This window comes from Balearica regulorum, chromosome 11 (genome assembly GCF_011004875.1).
Source record: "Balearica regulorum gibbericeps isolate bBalReg1 chromosome 11, bBalReg1.pri, whole genome shotgun sequence".
Taxonomy (NCBI): domain Eukaryota; kingdom Metazoa; phylum Chordata; class Aves; order Gruiformes; family Gruidae; genus Balearica; species Balearica regulorum.
Window position 1 is genome coordinate 3,253,070 of NC_046194.1, and position 24,194 is coordinate 3,277,263.

The window sequence follows — 24,194 nt, forward strand, 5'->3', positions numbered from 1 at the left end:
TCTGCTACCCTTTGTACAGCCATGCAGCAAGTCATAAACTGACAAGGGTTTTATTGTTTTATCGTTCTAAAAAAATTATCAAGATTTTCTTTACTTCAGACTTCTTACGTAACTCCAAATTTTAGAGAAAAAAGCTTTAAAAAAAAATTCTTCACTATCATGAACTCTCCCTATTAAAAGTCTGCCTTTCCTCAAAGAATCTCCCCAAGAGTAATTTTAAATTTCTGAAGTCTTTAGATCAGACTAATCTGACTCAAAATATTCACAATTACTTCCCATGCTGTTGTAAAACTTAGGAGCAAAATATGGTTATCTCTGGAAGTAAAGTAAATCTAGAGTCATTTATGTACATGAATCAATGGATTAATTTAAAATTGATGTGGTGTCTCCTTTTTTTACTTAGTAAATTTGCTAAATATCACCTATACTCTTATTCTGAGCACCTCTGTTTCTTCAAGCAGCAGCAAACCTGAAATTACCTGTAATCTTTAAATCCTGAACGGGGAAAAACTCATTAGGCTGGAGTTCATTACAGAGCCTCTTCTAATCTTACCAGATCATTTTCACTATTGACCAATTTTCTTTCGCATGTTTAAACTAATTTTCTCTAATGTTTGTACCTAATCTAAGGGTCTTGTTCAAGTAATCAAACCAGTATCTTAACCAGTTTCTTTTTAACACTAGATTCTTTCAAAAATACTGCCTAGTCAAGCTACTGTCAAGCTACAAAAGCGCTGATATGCTTCAGTCTGAAACTTAATGACAATAGTTTAACCATTCCTCTTTCCTCATTCTTTCTTTTTTGACAGATTGTTCTTTTATTGCCTTAGTTCACTCTTAGACTTCAAGAACTGAGAACATCACTTCATTCTTTGTACCCTAAGGTGCATAAACCCAAAGCACCTTCCTTCTGTTAGGCAATGTTCCTCTTTGACCTGATACTCATTATTCTTTGTACACTGTGGCTCCACCAATCCATTCTGATATTCTCTCGTCTAAATAAGCCAACAGTTGATAAAGGCACTTTGAACTTGCCCTCTATAACTAAAAGGCATTAAATTACATTTGATTTCAAAAGGTTAAATATTCCATTTTCTCCATTTCTGATTTTCTGGCAACATATTGTAAAGATTTACATATTCAGAAAAGAAAAATCAGATACATCACATTACATTTAAAAATCCTGAAGAGAGGGCGAGGAAACACCTAAAAATGATAAAAAAAATTTGCAACCTTGCTGTAATATGTAATTCTGCTGTTAAAGAAAAATGTAAATAATAAGTGATGTGGGAACTAGAAGAGCATAGTGCTTAAGTAGAAGAATTTAACATTGAAAAGGTCACAAAAAGGTCAAAGCATACTTTGAAAATGAATCCATAAAAATAAATTCTGTGAAAACACAGGAGAGCTATCAAAATTGTGCATAACTGAATGAATTCATGAGAAAAGAGTGTACACTGCTCAATGAAACACTACCTTGGTATTCATCAGGGTGTTGTTCATAGTCCAAACAAAATGTCAAAAATTTCATTAGCATTCTCTTTTCCACCATAGTGAGCTGTTTGCTGTTGAAGACATCTGCTCTAGAACAAGGTACCTGGAAAAATATTTTTTAAGAATTTCAGATACATCAAGCAACACTATAGTCTTGAATACCTAGCAAATATTTTAAATTACTATTTGCTCTTTTTGTTCTTTTCTTATATATTTATTTCCATTATAACTGTAATAAGTCATCAATTTTCCACAATGAAAACATTTTAAAATCTTTTTCAGGCTCCTCCCCTTTTTATTTCCTTTCAATTTCACTTGCATCTCTGACTGCAGAGTTAATCAAAAGTTTGTATTAATTAACTGTGCCAAAAATCTCCTGTTGCCATTATCAGGCCAATGACTTCTAAGTAGCAGAGACACAAATCAAGTCTATGATCAGAATTTGAAAACCTAAAACCTGTGAATCTATGAAATAACTGCCAAGTCAATCATGGTCTAAATATCTGACACGAGGCAAAGACTTGTGTCAATTTACTGGACTGCACATTCTTATTTTGGCCTTTTTAAAATAAAATATTTACGTATAACACATACAAACTCCTCTTCATTCCAGAAATGAAATAAAAACCAGAATCTTACGGAAAAAATACTAGCTTATATTACAATACTCTCAAGAAAGCAGCTTCAAGTCTCCTGACTTTAAAAAGATGAGACTAAGCATATGTAATACATTATTTTATGATACCTGTTCAACTTTTCCTTCTCGAAAGGCAAGAATTCGTGTTGCATTTTTAAACTCTGCATATCTGCTAACATTCGACTTAATCAGAAGGTCAATTAACAGACCTCGGGAGTAAAGCAACTGCATAGTGGGAAAAAAAAAAAGAAAATGGTGAGCAAAGAGAAAGTGCTTACACCAAAAGAAAACAGTGATACCAACAGTATTCATTCGTAAGGTGTTTTCTGTACCTATTTACCAGTATGAACAGTGAAGTCAAACCTGAATAAAAGAATATCAAGTTGTAGTATGTGCAAAATAATATCAAATTAACTGAAGCGACCATGCAAACAGAGGAGACAAAGTAGTCCACAGGAGAGAAAGGGAGAAGCTGTCAGCCTACTGCTCATTTAGTTTTACTAGTCTGGGAGTCATAGCTTAAGACAATTTTTTGTATTGTCATCTTGGATAATTTCTTTCTATTGTACGCTATATATCCTTGAACACCGTATTTTACAACCTTCATTTCCTAGTATCAGTATCATTCCTAGTACATGACACTGTGTAAATCATCCCTAGTTGTTTTTTAAATTACGTGAAACAATAATGTCCCATTTTCTAAATGTAAATTCCTTAAACTCGCAGTTAAAGTTTAGTCATATTCTGTTATATTAATTTATAATCTGTCTACCTTTACTCCTTCTATAAGCTAGAAATATATTATGAAATACTGAAGGGATGGAAGTGTAACTATTAACAGAAGACGTTATGTCTGAACTGAAAAGCATTGGAAATTAGCTTAAACGTGCTTTGAGTCTTGTGGCCCTGAGTAACAGAATTTGCATGATCACACAGGAATTCTCAAGAGAAAGGTTTACTGGAACACTAACTAGAACACTACAAAAAGTCTGTGTCCCACTGCCAGAGAGAAACCAATGCAAATTACTAGTGATGACTACTCTTCTGCAGAATTTCTGGAATTCATTGCAATTAACACCATGTAACACAATGGCACAGAAAAAGTATAAAAAGGATCTAAAATAGCATTATCTGCTTAACCACTATACTCTGACATGATGTCGTTCCAATGATGCATGAAAAACGTATCTACATTTGGAATACAGATAAAATTTGAGGTTTGAAAAATCTTTTCATGCAGAATATGAAAAAACGTCCCATTGCAGAGTACGCATACAGTCTAAACCCACAGAAGTTAAGAAAAAATTGTATTTAACTTCAATTTGCAGGGCCATATCTATATCCTGTGAAGTACATAAAAGCTAGATTTTAAACAGTGTGACAAATATGTAAGACTAATAGTTTTTCCTCTAAGTAAAATGCACATTAGTAGGAATTCAACATAATGATAACTAATTTTAGTCACCTTGTAAGTTATGAATTAATTTAACTATTTTTTCTTTCCAATAAAATTTATTACAATTCAGTGCTTTAGTCACCAGAGAACCAAAACCAGTATAGAGACAATGAGTTTCACAGTAAAATCTAAAACCCAGGAAGCACTCAAACAGGAAAATTATTTTTCATTATAAAAACAGCAAAGATGTGCATGTAGATTGATCTTCCTTGTTTAAAAATACACATTTTTTTAATGTTACTATTTAAAAAAAAGAAATTTTGCAGACATTATTTAAGTGCTGAATTTCAGGAAATTTAATTTTTTGGACATATTTCTGAGCTACGCTTGATGGTCTCTTTGGTTATAAACAAACACTAAGAGCACATATGAAACAGCTCCTGTTTAAGGGTACTAGTTCTTGCTTGCTTCTCAAGAGTGTCTTTTACTCCTCAAAAACATTGTGTCACTCCTCCTCAACATTTTTAGATTTTTTAAAAATGTCTGCATTTTAAGCAAAGGAAATGTACTTATATGGAAAGAGTCATTCAGCTCCTACCTTGGAAACTAAATCAATATTAAACCTTCTGCCTTCTCTAACAATTTGGGAATACGTAATTTTCTTTGGTTCTGGGGCAGAAATTTCTGAAGGTGCAGCTTCAGTTTTTCCCAATTCCAGGGTGGACTCGCCTAAAGCCATACTGTAAGAACTTTCATTCTCAGAGGTTATTTCTGTATCCTTCCCTTCCACTACAGTTGCTGGCTCAGCGCCTGTAGCCTTTGCTGGTTCCCGGCTCTCCGCCTCCAGTAAGGCACTCTCCGATGGTGGGCACTCTTTTTCCGATTCTTGAGCAGCCTCCTCAGCACCAGAAGCTCCAAAGACAGGCAGCTTTGGCAATGCACCAGCTTCTTCAACATCTTCAGCTGAATCCTGACTGATTAAAAACACAAGGGGAAGAAGGGGGAAAAAAAAATAAGAGTCTTAAAAACTTGTTTAAAGTTTTGAGTTGGTGCCCAAATTGAAACCTCAAGCATTTCTATGAAAAGCATTAGCATTTCTTTATCCTGGCCAAATCAGGTGTATCACCCACTAAAGAATTCTGGTTCTTTGATTACAAAGCTGTAATTCAAGAGAAGCATTTTTACTTGGGGGGGGGGCGGGGAAAAACCACAACCCAACCAAAAATTGGGGTTCTTATCTTAAATGGACTCAAAAGATGGAGTTAGCTTAAAATGAAAATCAGAACTCTCAAGGTGATGCACAACAAACAGCCACATAAACAAAATAAATACAGTATTTTAAAGAAGAAACAGTAAAGCAATTTCATTAGTTTTTTCCTATGGATTAAGAAAGCCCTTTAAAATTGAAATGCAAAAATGCATTAAAGTCATTACGCTCAGATATTTTAAAAAACAAACTCACTGAAGAAAACATAAGTGCTTCATACAACCGAGACTCCTTTGCATCTGTTATTACAGCAAGTCCATCAGAGAAGCATGCAATTTTGACCTGAAGTTTTACTTAAACTTTCAGATGACTTTTTCAACTCTGACCTTGCATTCTAATTAGTTGTTCAAGTATCAGCCACAGAGAATGAAGTTCCCTCACGTAGCCATGCCATTTTTATGGAAGGGCTACAAATTTGTGCACAGCAGATGAAGGCAGCCCATCAAAAGGGGGGGCACTGCTGCATGTTTACTCTGTATAGTCCATTTCCTTTTCATGACACAAGTCTTTAAAATTCCTCTTATAAAGCAGACCTCCACTTTTAATCTCATCTACTCTTTTTATCTTGAACTTCAATGACATCTACCTTAGAAACTAGTACTTCTGAACTTAGAATTTTAGTTTATACTACCAGCTGAGATGAATCAATGTCATTGTAAGTGAAAGGAGTTCAGCAATAATTTCACACTATCTTTTCATCTTTATACCACAAGCCATTAATGCACTGAATAAACAATTTAATCTTGGCTGAAAACTAATGAACTATGATTTTAAAGGTGACCTGCAAACATACAGTACAAAATTTCAATAACTAACAGGATGGTTAAAATTCACTGAACAGCAAGGAATTATTCAGTATACATATAAAAACACTCCCTCGCACATCTGTAGCCTTACAGATGGAAGCAGGGGGCAGGATTTCTGTTAAAAGAGGGAACAAAACCCCTGTACCCTTTACATGTTGCTCCTCACTTACAAACTTGGGGAGCTCACATGAGCTCATGAAAGTAAGAGTTTGGAGTAAGTTCACGCACAGTCACCAGGAAGCACTTATTCATGAATAGGGTAAAACATCGTCCTGGGAAATATAGGAACTGCTGTAAGGAAGCACTAATGAAAGAAGTCTGGTTTTAATATATTAATTATGTCTGTTTGCTTCATATTGCAAACATTAAATAACTAAAATATCAAACAAAGATAAGTTCTTTGTCAAATGTTTTTTTAAAAAGTAATCTCTGCTAAAAATACAAAGGAAAGTCAATTAAATTTGGGGGTTCTGTTTGGATTTTGGGGGGGTTAGGAATTTAGAACACGGTGTTGAAAACTGCAAATGGCTGTTGCCATTAATGCAGCAACTAAAAATGAAGCTTTTATTTAACTCATCCTAAGGCTTTCTAGAACACAAAAATTCAGAGGCAAGTTTTCTTTCTACCTTCTCCCGAGCTCAATGCACAGTTTAATCTCATTTTAAACATACTGGATCATTACTTTTTAAATGAAAATAAAATCTGGATTCACAATACACTGCCTTTTTTCTATATCACTCTGAAAAGCAGTGTAACAGTAATGTTATCTTTACATATTTTAGATCTCTATTCAATTCCCATTAATAAATACGTAAAACTGCGTGATTTGCAGCTCTATGCATTTTATAATGAAAGCCTAAAAACTGTATATAATCTAAATTCATGACATCCTTCCTATAGGAACAAATATCCCTGAATAATGTAAGAACTGTCTATAAAAATCACTCAAATTGAACTTTTGTACAGACAATTCTTCTCCTAATTCAGAAAAAAATAATACACTGCAGACAAATTGTTGTGTAAATTTAGAATATTATCTTCCACCATTCATCAATTAATGGTACTAACAAAGGAATATCTTAAAATGAATGTGTCTTATTAATGCCTTGTAACAGCAACCCCTTCAGATAGGTCAAATGAAAAATTGCCAACCAGCTGGTTAATTTATTCAGCACAGGTGTTCACTATTTATTTTTCAGCCATTTGCCTTTTTTCAATACAGCTTGTTGTAGACACAGTATTCTTTCCCTTTGATGGATGCACTTTGTTCTAAGGCCATTCATTTCAGATTTGCACTGTGTATATTATACTGCTACCCAGCTGTTTATTCTTTCAAAATAAATGTTTAATGGTTACTTCATAGGAGTTATAAAAGTTAAGCAAAAACAACAGAATCCAGCCAGAACATGTAAATTGTCAGAAACACAATAATTGACTCTCTCAGAAAGTTTCAAGTTATTTTAGAAAACTTTTTCTTTGCTAAGTTTATTAATCTTTACCATTCTTCCCTGTGGGTTTTTTGGTGACAATCAAGAGAGACTGCATTGTACTGCCAGGCTAAGTCAAACGCTTAAAAGTAGAATCTTCTATTTTGTCCTACTCAAGCATAATGCTCACTTTGTAGAAGTGTAAAGTCTTAGTACTCAGAGACTCAGTTTCGAGCAGGCCAGTCAATATCACATTGCACGAAAATCATACGTGAAGTTAAGAGACTGTCAAACCTTTAATCTGATTTAATACCGGTTCTGAAGAATATTTATTATGTCAACAGGATTACAATTCAAATATTCAAGTGATAGTGCTTTAAAACAAGCGTAACATTTTATCTGCAGTACAGCCATTACTGTACAATATAGAACTTTGGAATATTCTGAATCTCTGACCTTCAACTGTACAATTCACACTTTTTTTTTCCCTACCTGAGATGCTTACAGAAAGAAACACATGTTTCCATATGAGTATCTGTCAGAGTTTCATTCAGCTACGTATGATATTATCATAAGGGATTCAAGGTTAAACTTAACTATCCCTAAGAACCTTTCAGGAATTCAGAACAGTATTCAGCTCAGTGCAAAATCCAAAAAGATAAAAATAATAAATAAATACAAAGGAGTATTTCAGTTTTTAAGTGAGGCCCACGCAATTTCCATTCACTGTTACCATGCTTACGCACTATTCAACATTACTGCTTCACAAGGTTACTTTTAGATATTCCTTGATTTTCAATAATATGACGTTGTAAAAAGCTTACCTTCTGCATGGCTTACATAAAAAGAGTATCATACTTCCATTACTTATTTCATTTTACATGTACTTATGAGTTTAACTTTTTCCTATGAGAATAGCAGCTTTTAGCCAAATTATGAATGGAAAAATTTAATAGATGCCAATGCATAACTACCTACTACTACTAAAACCTACAAACACAACACTTCTGTTTTCTACTCGGAAGTATATTACCAACTCACAAACTTGGCCAACAAATTATATTGCATCCACACAAGGTCATTTGAGAAGGATCAGTTAGCTTCAATGAAGTACAAGTGATTTCAACAAAAGGACAAGGACATTAAGAATATTTTAGAGCTCATGGTTACTTTTTGAAACAACATGCAATATGGTAGTGTGGTGAAATGCTTGAAGCCAAAAGCACAATATGATTATTTGCCTCCGGGCATGTAAAATCATTTGTATATTTCTATATTTATACTTACTCGCCAAAGCAGAAATCTTCTACATGTTGAATAGTTTTATCCTTCTTGCTAAGAGAAATAACTTCTTCATTCTCAAGGATCAGTTTTCTCCAGTCTTCACATTCATCACAGATATCTGTCTTTTGCTTACAAAGAACAATTATAAAAATTATATTTTGTACTGTTCTAGCTGCTCTTGAACTGTAACCCTCTATAGTCCCAAAAAATTTGTTGTACCATCTTATATAAAAAAAGAAAGAATCCTCTTACTGTCTTAAAATTTTTCTATTCAGATTTTTTGAGTTAAAATAGTTACAGCTGGTTACTTTATCACAGCGTACCAATATTTGCACTACATTACTAGCTCTAGTAATCTGAAAATACAGTGTTAAATGAAATACAAGTTTTAGTAGATAGTTGAATATAATTTTGAATACAATCCACTAAAAGACAGGTTTGCCACAGTCAGGTTAGTTCCAAATTTTGTGACAAAACTCTGAGTGGAGACCACATGAAAAAATAGAGTGATTTGGGTATTAATCTGTCCACACAGGAATCTCTAAATCATATAACAGAACCCTGAGAATATTAAGTTCTGACACTGAGCAACTCCACTGATTACGCCAGAAGGTAGCATTATGTAATAAACAGCCATGAGACCGAACTGAAAAAGTTCCATCTTCTATGGACCAACAAGCTCACAATGCTCCAGTAAATAATACGAACATCCATTTGCTCAATCTCCTAAATAAATATCCTCTTCTAGTGGACTGACATGAATTAGATAAACTTTGGTCATTGAAAAATACACTATCAACATTAATCTTTTTGTCCTAGCTGCAGGACATTTCAATGGAAGGATCCAATAACTACCTTTCTCACAGTTAAGAAGAATCAGCTCAAAGCACACAAGAAAAACAAAAGGGACTGAAACATCAGAGAGTGGAAAATAATCAAACAGGAAATGGAAAAGACCAGATTATCATTTACAGAAGGTGCAGGGCAAGGAAACTAAGCAATAGTGCAGTTGCTTCTACATAAATTCAAGAACTGAAAAAGTATGACAGATGACTAGATTCTTTGGTCTCAGATAATAATATTAAACCAGGTATATCAGAATCTTAGAATGCTAGGCCAGATGGTTAAGTCTTAACCAGCAAAGTTGGAAACCAGAAGCCTCTTTGATCTGTCAAATTACCAAAAAGAAAGAGCACTGTGATAATTTGTCTTGTAATAAATTATGTAAACAACCAAGATTTAATGTTAAAGAACATTGAAAGAAATCATCTGGAAAAATTTTTACCTGATTTTCTTTAATCCAGGACAACAATCCTGAAAAACTAAAGCTGGCCCAGTTTCCACCATAGTAATTTCTCCTGCAAATAAAAAACAACAATGAAACTTGATGGACAGATAAAACATAGCTTTTTCAGCTTTAAAGAAAAAACAACCACGTTTGAGACATTCAAAACATTTTCCATGACAGACTTTACAGATGCAGAATATAAAAATTGGTATAATATTTCATGACTTAATGAGATGCAAAATTTCCATTGTCACTTACTTGTAACCTGTATTAAACAGACTACGGTCCAAAATCAAATTATTTGGCGGGTAAAATGAATGATGCTGACAAAAGCACATGGGATGCTATAAGTAAAAGGAAAAATATATGTAAGACTGACTCTACACCTCTAACACAAACATATACATTGCTACAGACATCTTTACTTAGCCTGGAGCCAAGCCAACAAATCTGACAGTTTCAACTGAGTTCTCAGAAAAGCCAGTTCAGGTTCTGGCAGGACACAATAGCTGTGTCACACGAGCACAGCTATACTGCTTCTGACTGATTCTGCTTTAGAAGGAAACATCATTGCATTGCATGCCACTTCTAAACTAACAGTGTTTCCAGAGGTGGGTAGGCAAAGGAGGGTTACGGAAACTCAAACTGGGTCCAGACAGTAGAAACCACATCTCTCTTACCTTACTATGTCAAATAAAGAAAATTCACTCTGTTATTTATCTACTGCTTACAGAGCAGATTATGCTTATTATAGACTGTTAAAATGCTCTGGCAAAATTCTTATTAAACTGCATATACTGTAGGTGGAGCCAAAGGAACTGATTTGTACAAAATGATCATACCTCCCCGAGTACTTCTCAGTTTATATTTACCATCTTCTTTCTTGCAAGACATTAGTTTACTTCTTTAAAATCACAAAAAATTAATACTTCTGCTGTTAATCAATGAAAGTTGCTGCTCTCCCTTTTTAAAAATTTTCTATTCATATTTCTCTAAACATCAGTTGTATTAATTAGCTTTTGTTATCATGTAGACCATATCTTAAATACTTAACAACTCTGATAGGAAAAATAACAATTAGATTTAAAAAAAAAAAAATCACTAGTTCATTCAAAATAAAGAAGTCATTTCAGGATTTAACTCTGTTTTCTGGCACTTCAGAAGGATGAAAGATACCAAAAATACCCTGCTGAATGGATATCTAATCTCACTGCATACACTTCACCCTCCCACCCCCCCCAAAAAAAACCCCAAATCCCCACATTTAAGCAGGAAGATGGGGTTTGTATTTTACAGATTAACGTGAAGACTGTTAAATCAAATGAACTTAAAATCTTATCATAACCTCCTCTACTTTCAAATTATAGAGATACGTGTGATAAAAGTGAAAAATTAAATTCAGGTTTGATTCTACCATTTAAGATGGGATGTTTTTGACAAGCCTTATCTGCACTGACAAAGACTTCATTTCGAGTGGCAGCCCCTTTACAGCACCAAAGGGTGATGCTCTACACTATGTTGCTTACTTAGCATTGGGAAGGCAGATGCCTGCTAAACAATGCCTAACAAACAATGCCTAACAAATTGACCTAAAAAAGTCTTTCAGCTACTGCAAGGCAACAGTGAAGAACATAAATAGGCCATCTTCTGCAAAGACAAGAAAACTCAGCATTCACTCAACAAAGGTGGCTTCAACAACCCAACACGGTATTCGAGGCCATGAACTGGGAGGACTGGGTTTATACTTTACGAGAATACACGTAGTCTCTCCTGCAATTTGGTAGCTCTAAGCAGAAGAGCTCCATCCGCAGATCTGTTACCAATCACCTGTACACAAGAGTTCATACTTAGCTCATTATGTGAGTGACATGGGGCAGGCTCAACAAGTACTGCTATTTGGTATCATACAGAATACAACACAATGAGGATTTACATTAAATGCCTGATTCGGTCAGGTTTCAATCTGTAAAATAGTAACTGATAGTTGCAAGCAATGATAACCTCCAGCTTTGTTTTAGCTGTCAATGGTGCAGGTTAATTTCTTGCTTCTTCTTAAGATTCCACTGAATAAAAAGTTCAATATTCATAAATTATCCACCACTTCTGGGATTTACAAAAAAACCACAGCCATGAAGATTTATTTTTAAGGGAATCTGCTGCTTTAGTCCAAGTTTCCTTGAATACGAAATACAATCTGGCTGTCAGAGCAAGCAAGGCAATTGATCACAGAAACCACAGAAAACACCTGCCTAAAATTAGGTGGGTTTCCTGAATCTATATCAATATAAATTAATGCATATTTAGAATATTTAAAATGAAAACTTACAAGAGAAATCAACGTTATTTTCACAGAAAGTTACAAAAGTTTATTTGTGGGCTGTCAGATATCTTTGATGTGAACATTCTTCCGTTCATCAGGTGGATTTTCCTTTGAAATTGCTTTTCTTTTTAACCACCATTGATGTGAATCAGTCTTTTTAAGAAAGCACTCTATAATGCTGTTCTGAAGCTCAATCAGTTTTGAGACAACAGTATGGCCTTTCTCAAATGGAAAATGAATCGCAGGTGTCCTTCCCTTCCTCTGGCGCCTGAGCACTTTTCTGAAGTTATGCTGTACCACCTCAAATATTAATCTTCTCTTGAAGCATCAACTTCCAGATTTTTTTTTCCCCCCAGAATTTTAATAAGTTTACCCTGCATTACATGATGAGTCAGGATTGCTTAATTTTCTCATCTGAAAAAACTACAGAAAGGCAGTAGACCGGACATGATTACTGATATAATGAGCAAAGTTCTTAGTAAAAATCTTGAAGAGGAATTCTGAAAAGAGCTGACTAATGGTTTTACAATTAGGGGTCCTTTGTAACCAAATATTTTTGTTGTAATTGCCCTGAAGATGACCTGAGGAATTCCTTAAAGTAATGGTCAAGATCAAAGCCTAATTAAAGCTAAAATATCATCCCAAAATCTCAAGGACTAAGCTCCTCTCTTCTCTTGCTATATTAGCAAACTACAAAGATGGATATTCTCTCCCTTTTTCAGGGTTATAATTCAATTATCCTTTAAGTAAGAACATGAAACGTTTCAAAGATGTTTAACAGCAGTCAGAAATTAATTTTTGTACCAATTTTGATAGAGCACAGGCATTTTTTTTCTACCATAGTTTCCTAGATGATATTTGCTGAAAATTTCTCCTGTATTACCTGGATTTTCATATGAATTGAAACACTGCTGGTTTTAGTGCACATTTTTCAAACCTTGAACCTGTAGTTCAGAGCTAATGGCAAAACTCCTGAAGCCATTTTTGCAAGGTTTTGGGAATGCAGCCCAAGTACAGTTTTACCTCTGCAAAAAAGCTTAATTCTCTCTTCTCCTACATTAGTTTCTGATTTTTTTCTCAGTTAATAACACCATTTTTTTCTTCAAATACTTTGAAAGAATTAGCACATCCCAGTCCAGAACACTGAAATTGCAAATTGTTTCCAACTAATTAACATTCTTGGAATCCAAACCAAGAGAATATCTAACGTGTCCTTTTGAAGACAAGACTGCAATTTGAAAGCATAAGATACACAAGTAAGACATAAATAAGAACAGAAAAAGTATTTCATGGACTATGCCTGTTAAGAAGATTGCCCTCCTCAGTGCCATGTCGTAACAGCTATGGTGTAACAGTCAAAGCTGGTGATGTCTGAAGAAAAGCTGCTGATGCCTCACAATTGCTCCGAAGAGCTGCCTCTATGTGTCTGTCCTGCATTTGATCTTTCAGAAAGAAGTCTCGAACCATCAGAGTTGCTGTCTTTTGCAAAGGAAATTACTGCCACATCGATTTTAAGGATCTGAACACAAAATGACTTATGTTTCAAACCCATAAAGTTTAATGTGCTACCTATTAAGTACACAGTCACATGTATTAACAATTCCCATTCTGGCGTAGCAATCGTGTTTTGGAGCATGAAAAGTGGACTAAGCTTCCTTGCCTTCCAAGAGGAAGGGTTTAACCCAAACCGCTCTTGAGATCCTTCAGTTGAATAAAAGGGTGGTGGTGTCACTTGTACTACTTCACATTATATCCTGGGATATGAACATGACCAAAGGTAATTATCATGGGCCAGAAGAGACCATGTTTTACTCACTAATACCTTTGCTAGGACATCAAATCCTAAAACAAAATACAAATAAAACCAGATTTTTCAAAAGAGGTCAAAAGATTCCAGAAATAGGATTTTTTTGCCTAGGTTTTCTTACTGAAAGTTAAATAATTCCTCTATCTTTCTTGCAAGAAATTGACCTGTTTTGAAAAGCAACCTTTTCCCTCTCTGGTGGCTGCTACCTCACTTCACAGCGGTTAAAAAGCAGAAAGAAGGCTACAGAAGACATGGGTTGTATTACATTATATTTTTACAAGTTCTGAAAAAAGTGAGACAGATTGCCTAGCAAGAGGTGGAACAAACTCCAAAAGCAGCGATCTTGGGGGACAGGTACAGGTAGAGTGCCCAGCATGCTTCTGGATGCTCAGATAAAACAGAATTTTGGACACAAGGAACACTCAAGTACTCTACAGGTAAATTAAGGTCAAAAAATAAGAAAGATAACAGGTGTCATGAAGCAAGACATGAGAAGCAGACAAAACAAACTGGGTAGAAAAGAGGAATTTAAACCCCGCATCTTGATACTGCTTTGTCTTTGAATTAAACTCTACATGGAAAGATAAATAAATCAATGAGGAAGGATCTAGACAATAAAACTACAGTCTACAAATGCTATATTCTGGATGCTGAAAATCAAATACAAAATGTAGCTAAACATACCTCACCTCTAATTTCCCCATCCTCAGTAACCAAACTAGTACACAACTATATTGGTATATAATTATGAAAAGCAAATAAGCAAAGGACCAAAAGTAGAAAACATGACAAGCCATCAGGAGGAAGTCCTGTGCATATGAACAATTAGTGTGGGACATATATTCACTTCAAGTAATCAACTTTTAGTCTTGATCTACCTTTCTTCAGCAACTTCAAGTTTAAACTAAGTGCCAATCTCCACATTTTTAAATTGCAAATTACTTTTCTAAATCACTTAAATATCCTTGAAATTTCACATGTCAACAGCTCATTAATATCTACAGTAAATGTAGCTCTCTGAAAATAACCACAGATTTTATGTTTATTGAGACAGATAGCTGGCAGAGAGAAATAGAGCTCCTTCAATTACTATTTGGCAGAAGCTAACTTTAGTTTAAAATCCGTCTACAGGAATTTATGGCAACACTGCAGTGAAGTGACTATTTTGAATAAGATTAGCTACTGTTGATGGCGACGCTTGGACAGTGTTTATAAATCAAACTTAGAACTTAGTATTTTATAATAGGCCACTTCAAAACTATCTTCCATAATCACCTATGCAGTATATTATGATAAATGCAAACATGGTTGGAGATTAAAAGTAATAAAACGATGTACACAAGGTAATGAGTGCAAGCAAACCATAAACAAATACTTTACCCATATACTTTTTCTATACCTTGTGCCTAACTTAACTCAGACCTTTGTAGAGAACAAAAGATTAATCAAAGTAGCACACCTAACACAAACTAGTATTTCAGTAACCCCGAATCTCATTTTCTTATCTGAAAAAAAATTTAAACTCATGATCCTTCAAGAAGGGAACAACATATATTCTTAAAAAGTGATAGTCTGAATATTAACACATTTTTTTGCTGATGAAATTTCAATTACATTGCTACCTCTGTAAAATGAAACTTGAAAATTCATCTAGAAATAAGTATATTAAACTAGATATACAGTAGATAAAATTAAAATGTTTTAATTCAGATGAATCTCTGGCAAGCTTTCTAAGACTTAACTTTTCACACAAAATTCAAATGGCATCAGGGTGGGGGTTTTCTGTTGGTTTTGGTAGGCTTTTTTTATGCGAGAGTACTAACTTAAACATGAAAAGCAGATGGCTTGAAATGCTTCCCTATTTCTGGGGAAGGGGTCGTACAGTATAAACATTTCTACTTTTTTTGCCAAGATATGGACTCTAGATCATGATTCAGTGAGCACGTAGACCAATTAATACAGCAACTATTAATACAAGTGAAGAATGCCTCGGTTAAGAACATATTCCCCTGATCTTAGCCTGCATTAGAGTTAGAAAATAACTCCACAGGAGAAAGGAATCAAATGTTGAAGCTTTCATTTTCATCATAAAAACAAAAGCATGTGTGAATGTAAATGAGCATATTTAAGTGAAAACAGTAATAAACAAAATCTGTATTCCACAGTTCTAATTGCCTGCTTCTGTGAGTTTTCTGAAAGGCTCTTCATCATAGCTAAAAATAGGCATGGATAAAAGAAATCGAAGTTCCAGTGGCTAACTATTATTACAGACTTTGATAGTCAATGAATATGAAAAATTGAAATAACAGAAGTGGTTCATTTAACAAAATCTAAGTAGTCTACAAGTAATATATGCACTAAGCTTAAAATCCATATGTCACTATTTTATTCATTCTATATCTTCTTACTCTAAAATAAGGCTTTTAATATTTTCGTTAGCAATCTAATAGCCAATTTAAAAATTACTGTACCAAAATGTTTGCCATTAACGTACCCTTATACATTATGCATGAGGTCTTTACAGTAACTTCAGTAAGAACCACTTGACATGCACCTAAGCATTCTTTTTGCCACTATGGCAGAACACCCATTGCATTTTCCAGTGTTTCACTACTATGTAGTTGCATATTTCTTTAAAATTATTACAATCTTAAGAGTTGCCTTTGCTACAACTGAATCATGACTTATACTGAAGTATACTATCCCACTGTCATGTAAAATAGCCCTCCTCTTGATAAAAACTACTGACTGAATTGCATCAAATGTCCTCACTCCAGTCCAAGATAGGAAGTCAGAGACTTTGTGGGCAGTATAACAGCAACCTGAGGAAAAGCAAATCATATTTCATGCAACCAAGTTCATGAGCTAGTCTTGCAAATTTTGAAATTGTGTATGATTTCACATTAGAAATAAATGTATGAAAAATGAATGGGTCCTTTGAAGGGCTGTAGCCGAAAGATTACATAAGTTTAATCTTGAATTGATGTTCAGAGAAAATGAACAGCAGAAAGCATATCTTTTTTAAGCTCTTGTTACAAGACACAAGAAAAACTGTCTCTAGGAAAAGTCTCTAAACCTAGGTGCTGGACACACAGGTGCACATGGCAAGAATTTTCACAGCAAGATGAGCTCAAAAATACGGTGTAAAAATAAAATACGATTGCAACCTTGTAATTTTTGGTGAACAAGTACTAACAATGCAAGCATCTAAGCTCACAGTGCTCTTGTTGCTACCATCACTTCAAAACCACCTGTCACGCTTCTCCGCCAAAATCCAGCAGGTATCAGCTAGAGAAGACGTAAAGAGGTTGCCTGAAACTAGTCTCCCCATATGACTTTTGCTGGTTATAAACAGAGTTACGATTTTACAGTTTAACACATAAGATTTCACACACACACACTTCAGATCAAATTTTACCAAATTGTCCACTTTGGTTGCATGGACAAATATTTATGACAGTTGAACTGCAGAGATTCGTTTACCCTCAGAAAATTATTACGCATTTTAGGCTATGACAACATTTAGTAGTAGCAGCAGCAGCGCTGCTAAGGTAATCCTTCCTTCCCTCTTACGACCCTCTCCCAAAATATTAGCCCAGCAAATTGCATAATTGCACTACCAATGGGACTGAAAAAGTAGCAAGGGGACAGGAGGCAGCTACAATCAAGATTGCTGGCAGTGCTGCCAAAAAAAAAATAAATTAAACAAATAAAAATCTATATTCATACCTCGATTTCCCATAATGAGCTACAGCAGGCACAGTGCAGGTGTCTAGCACAGAAATCTCACAAAATACATTCCATTTGTTACCTTCTAGAAAAACACAGACAGTAAAGCAGCCTCAACAGCTGCTTAGTAATGACTGATTGTCTCAAAAGAGTTATGAGAAAATTAGAGTTTTAAACTGGTAGATGGGAGATAGGGGTATTTTTGAAGTTTGTCTTGGTCAGCTGAGCCTCCAGCGTTTGTTCTCAAGCTTGCCTCAGAAGCCAGAGCTCTAGACTTGAGTCATGCTACTAAATTTTGCTGAGCAGGTGTACAAATAAGCCAAGGCTCAAAGATCCTTTTTTTTTTCTAAAAACCAGTGTGCATCATAGTGTATATAGTTTATTAAAAAAAAAAACCCAAACTTTGGCTAATTGGTAAAGAGAAGTAAAATGAAATGTTAATCTCTTAAAAGGATGCAATGAAATATGCTACTCCCAACTGCTTCAGCAAACCCTTCTATTTCAAAGTGCAACGGAAGTACTTTTTGAATCAACTGATTTCAGTGGTATTCTGTACTCTTCTTACAAACTGATTCAGCATGGGGTAGAGATAAGACAGCAAACCAAGAAGAGCACTCTGTTCATCTCCTGCCTTATCAGCCAGATTCCACTTGCCTTCATTCTGATAACAATTAAAATGCAAAAATACTTGTATTACCATCTCTGGGCATTGAGAACTGATACAAATGAGATACCAGTATAACATTTTGTCATTAAATGATAATGGCTCAGGTAAAAATTCTCACAAGACCAGAATGGGATAATTACTGTCAGGAATGGTAATGAAGGGCACTAAATCTGTAACCATTCCTGTTTGTACAAAAGAAGGAGACATCAACAGCATCCTTGACCACATCACTTATGTTCCAAATGACTGAGCTAGCATGCAAAAATTGGCTGTTCTATTGATGGAAATAACACCCCAAAAATAAGGTAGAGACAGATGAGTAGAACTACTTGATGCTAGAGAACACAAAACACAAGTCCTGAAGGGCGCACTGATAGAGACTGATATTCTTCTAGCCAGTTTAACTCTTAAAAAGGAAAATTATTGGAGTAACTTACGAATCAACATGAAGAACCCTCTGGCCACTTCTGGCACATGCCGCTGCAATAATAGATTCAGGCAAACCTGAAAGGATATATGCAATTTTTAGAACGTAGTATGCTAAGATATATTAAAAAATAAAATAAAGTTACAACTTGGTCAGAAACAGGCAATTCAAACAAAATAAAGTCTACAGTGTGAGTCACCGAAATTTTTAATACTCTTATGCTACTAAAATAATGAACACTATTTTGTGTTCATTAACATTTTGCTATGACCCTCTTGAATGCAACACTTTTTTTTTTTTTTTTTAAATAATTGTATGGCACACGTCACTTGTGAACACTACTACCTCTGAGTTAAAGCTTGTCACCAGTGTCTTCTCTAGACAGCTTACTATCATAAACAGATCGAGCACTTGCCAGCATAATGATACGCAAATTTTAATGGGATGCTCTGTAATTGTATCCCTCCTGATAAAGACAGGTATTATCTGAGGGCATTTGTATGTATTTTTGTTCACTTCAAAGTGCCTGACATAATGTGAAGATTGTGTACCAATCCATTAAAATGGTGCTTTAAAATTAAGACATTTATGGTAAACGCTGCATGCCCTGGTATATTGTCCAAGGATGCATTGGAAAGTGTGAGGGTATAAACCTGCTGGGGCGGCATTAAACAATTGTATACAGCAGAGTCCTGCACGGTGTCATCTCCTCCACATCATCTGTCGGCAAACATCTCTAGTGTGACCAGGTCTCAGAACGGTATCTGGACTTGTTTCTGATTGAACTAATTGGTTTGCTCCAGAAGAGTGCCCAGGAGCGCACTCAATATTCTGTATGCAGACCAAGACCTGAGAGTAAACAGGAAAGCTAAACCAACAGTACAGGTGTACTTCCACATCCCATTGAAGACCAATGTTGGAGACATAATCAATCTGAAATTGTCATCCTTAAAGTGGTAACCCTATCAAAAGCTCCCACATCATGCAATTATGGTCTGTCAAATCAGTATATTTTCATTATGTTTAGAAAAGATATGTAGTAAAATAAAAAAAAAAATAAAAAAAGAAGGCTCGTGGTATTTCTCTACCAGGAATACCTGCTTGAAATGGCACATGATACCAACTAGGGGTTTAATAAACAAACTAGGCTAGTGCTATATGCCACTAGCTTTGCTGAAATCTCTTTTAAAAAAAGATCTATTGGCTTTTTAAGCAGGTAATTCAGCAAGAGTGATTAAAACTCTAAGGGACTGGTATTAGGAGACACTTAGGCTATGTATTCAATTAAGGGGTGAGATTAAACAAACTGAAAGGAGTGTTTCACTGATCTGATTTACAGGCAGCACCAGAAGCAGCTGTACTAGTACAACTGAAGAGAGACAGAACTGAAAGTAAAAAAGCAGGCTTTGCACCAAACATCATCTTCATGAGAATTTCAGGCCCACAGTTGCCTGCTTCTTCAGAGAGAATACTGCCTTCACAAATGAATACAAGGTCAGCGTGTTGCTAATCTGATGAGTCATTTAAGACACATAATGCAATATGTTAAAGGTTACTGGACAACTATTTACTATTTGCAAGGTATTAGTTTTACCCTTACCTAGAGTAAGGAGCTGTTAGACTTTAACGGGATATTAAGTACAATTTAGCACTCAGACAAGAACACATTATTTTAAATGGTTGAGCTCATCTTTATTAATTCTAGAACCTGAAACACAGTCTAGAAAACACCTAGCGGGACTTAGATGCCCAAGATTATAGTCTCATGAACTCTTCAAGCCAAAGGCAAACACAACCATCAAAATAAAGAGGTTCAACCTCTCTAACTTTCTCTTCGGCCATTCCTGCCCTCCTTCCACATCAAGTAGATGGTCAGGTTTCGGCAGGCCAGCTCAGTGGTGGTGTTGACAGTCCAAAAGTACAAATGTTTGTATCAATACAAGGAAGGAGGTTTAAGACAGGCATGACAAATTTTCCAGGAAAATAGCTACAACTTTCCTGCAAATTTTCTAGTTTTAACACTTAACTATTTTGATGGATTAGAAAAAGAAAATTCCTTTCTGAATTGATAAACCAGAAAAAGTTACAATAGTTTTACACTGCTGACCTTCCACAGCAAGTGAAGATTAATGGAATTAATCCTGGGGGGGGGGGGGGGTAGAAAGAAGGATGAACAATTGCAGCAGTTCCTGGGACTTTCATTGCACAGCCTAGAAAGGCTGATAGTCTGTAGTGTTGAATTTTTTGAAGTAAGAACTCAAAACACAGACCACTCTTAACAAAGGGACCAGAAGAAAATACATAACTGCAGCACGCACTTCAGGACTGTTGCAAGATCCTGGATGCACACAGCCTTACTGCGAGAAAGCAACTCCACATTCAGCTGTCCTCCGAAAGCATTTATATACACGTTTCATTTCTCTCAGTCTATAAACTATCTGGAATAGAATCTACAACTACTATTTTGTTTGTAGTTTCTGAAAAAGGTTTTCTTTCCCTCATTTGGGCACAGAGAATATTACTCTGGAAATGGAATTGAGAAAATTGTTTCTCCTTCCTTATTGATAAAAGCCACTGAGAAAGCGTTGTAAAACATCACCAGTGCTGCCTGGCTGACCAGGACTGGAGTTATAGCTACTAGGGCATAACTGATTGCTTTAAGCTTGATCCAATTGATACTGTGTTGGAGGTCTGTTCTTCCATTAACCTTGGATGAAATTGTTCCCTGAATTAGCTTCCTCGCTCTTGAAAGCTGGCATCAATTTTCTTCACCAATCCTTTGCTTCCACGATAGCGTGGCCCCCCAAGCACCCACTGGCAACAGAATGAGAAAGTGTGAGAAAGGCAAGACCCATGCATTTTAGCTTTTGGAGAGCTCTTAGAACAACTTGATGGAGCAAGACACCATTTATTCTTATGTGACAAAACCTTGGTAAACCAAAGAAAGAAGACTCTGCCTTGGCACCAGTTTCTGAATTCTCATCTCCAACAGAAATAAAAGCACACAGAAAATAGGTAGCCTTGTCAAATGCAAGTTACTCCTACATGTGACCTGGGCTGCATGATGGTTATTTCAAACAGCCTCTTCCAAGAAAGAAGGCTCTGGTAAACTAGTTTTACGTAGTCCCTCTGTAAGAAAAATAATAAACTACCTTGGAAAAGCCTCCTTAGAAAAATGGCAGAGATTTATTTAATGACAGCACGTGAAGCTGAACTATCTCCTACAGGATGCTCACATACTTGTGCAAAATGGGTCCCCTTCAGATTATTCGATAACAGAGAAATCTATTCTTTTTAAAAATCGCTCCTACTTGAAAACAGTTTCCTATTCTGACCTTTGATTTGTCAAAAACTCTAAGCTGGATTATATTCAAAGTTTGAAATGTGTTCAGACAGGGAACAGCAGACTCCAAAACTTCTCGCTCACAGTTTGGTTTGAAGATAATGATTTATTACAGAATTCAAGTGACTGCAGGGCAAAAGCTATATCCTTAATATTGATTCTCAAGTTTCACTTATGCCTAATGAGTAAATAAAGCTGGGTTTCCCTAAGCTGTTCTTCCTCCCAAAGGATTATTCTAACACTTCCGGCTACTCATCCCTCTTGGGCAACAGTTGGCTTCTGGTTTGCCAGCTTAAGGGATGAAGGACTTAACACTATGTCATTCATGATGTTTAATGTTTTTGAACAGGCAACTGAGTAATGATTTGGATCCAGTAACTTGTATCAAAGAACAACAAAATCTAACTGAGAATCTACATTTCCTTTTAGATTATAAAAAAAAAAATTCTCAAGATTGTAATGTTATCAGAATCAGTAATCAAATACTGAATCATCAAGAGATCTGCCCTCTGGTATAATTAATAGTAACCAATATTTTCCTACTAAGCTACTATGCATATTAGTTATTGTGAAACACAGCAGACACCTCATTTTATTGTATCTGAAATGAAAAGGGCTACTGGAAAATAATGTTTTCTCAAATAAGGTTCCAAATCCAGACAATTTTTAGATTTCCAATGGTATTAGCAGGAAATAAGAAGTCTGAATAGGAATTGCATGATCCAACCACAAGAAAGCAGCAACAGATCCAGACTTCACTATGTTATACATAAACATCTGGCAGCACAAAGGGAATTTATGTAGAGGAATAAGGAATCCCTACAATTCTTATATTGATTTATTATGCTGACTCAGAAGTTCTCCGTATTTGAGGCAGAATCAATTCCGAAATAGCAGTGCTTATTATCAAGAAGTATAAACACTTTCTGTGCTTCCCAGCCCTTTCATATCCCCCCTTTAGAATGCTCACACATGAAATATTTGCCTTATGTTAAATTGTCCTGCACCTCATTTCTCTCACCAGAAAAAGTTTGCCTTCATGAAGGAGGACTGATTAGTACCAGTCGAAATCTGTATCATCATTCCTTAAAGCCACTGTCTTCTTTCTCCACTTACCAGATGCAGTATTAGGTAAATTAGCCTCTCTGGCCTTCTCAAGGAAACATTAATTTTAAATTTCAATGAAGTAGGACATTACATCTGCAGACAGATGAAGAAATAAGTATAAAATCAGGGAATTTACTCATTAGTGATCTCTGAGTCACTAACATGTTCTAGTAGGTAGAATTTCATAGGTACTTCTTGACACCTAGCCAGAAAGCAATGTGTTAGCACGAATCCATGACACTGCCTCATTGAAATACAAGTGCAAAATCAAAGTGAACCAACTTCTAAGTCTTTACAGTACTGGTTCAGGAAGAGTACTGACTACATACTAGCCCTTCTGTGTTTAGACTTCTCAGATGACATTGTAAAGATACTGGGAAAAAAAAAAAAGGCAAGCAGATTCAATTGTAACAAGCTGACTCTAATTAGACTAACAAACATGGTAGCATGGCTCACTTCAGCATGTAGAAACTGAAGTTAGTCCCACAAACTTTTCTGTTTCTCCTGCTAACCGTATAATGCATTGAAAACTGCTGTAGGAGATTCCAGGACTACATCAGAAACTGGTGCAGCACCAGAATTAAGTACCCCAGCAAGGAGACAGTATAAACACTAAGTTCATGACAATCTAATGATGAAGAATACAGTTCACCACTGATAGCACTGGTTTTCGCTGCCAGCTAAGTACTATCTCTATTATAGCCTTCTTGGGTATGTAAGAGGCAGATTAATCTCAATAAATCTTACAGATGTGACTGCTGCAAGCTGACCTTGAAGTCTACCATCTAGTTGTTTCCAGCAACCTCTGACCAAGATAATGCCCATTACATGAATTTTTGGACCTTCTCTATGAAGCAAAATCAGCCATACTTTCATTTTCATGAATTACGTGTTTTACAAGTACATAAGCAAGAATTAGAGAAATTAGCTACACATTTTATATAGTTATCAAGACACCAATTTTACTTTTAGTTTCAACACAGCAAAACTAAAATTAGAGATAATCGCTATGCTAGAAAACTCTCCAGCTTTAAAAGCCAACGGATTTTAAAAGCTTTACGAAATAATTAAAAGTTATAATTCACCTCTGTGTAATCAAAAATTAATTTCAGGTTTACACATTGTCTCTCTTCTGATTAGCGGCTCTGCATAATGCTATGGTGATGCACTGCCTCTTCACACGACTTTAAACGGT

General features: G+C 35.4%; 1 protein-coding gene across 1 annotated transcript in view; it reads right to left on the reverse strand.

Annotated features, from left to right (window-relative positions):
* CHM (CHM Rab escort protein) overlaps nucleotides 1-24,194 on the reverse strand; it is a 69,562-nt gene that overhangs the window by 38,226 nt on the left and 7,142 nt on the right. The window contains exons 2-7 of the mRNA XM_075763074.1: nucleotides 18,560-18,626; nucleotides 9,597-9,669; nucleotides 8,315-8,439; nucleotides 4,126-4,501; nucleotides 2,240-2,356; nucleotides 1,477-1,597 (exon numbers count right to left, since the gene is read on the reverse strand). Of these exons, the coding sequence (XP_075619189.1) occupies nucleotides 1,477-1,597; nucleotides 2,240-2,356; nucleotides 4,126-4,501; nucleotides 8,315-8,439; nucleotides 9,597-9,669; nucleotides 18,560-18,626 (879 nt within the window). The remainder of the gene's footprint in view (nucleotides 1-1,476; nucleotides 1,598-2,239; nucleotides 2,357-4,125; nucleotides 4,502-8,314; nucleotides 8,440-9,596; nucleotides 9,670-18,559; nucleotides 18,627-24,194) is intronic.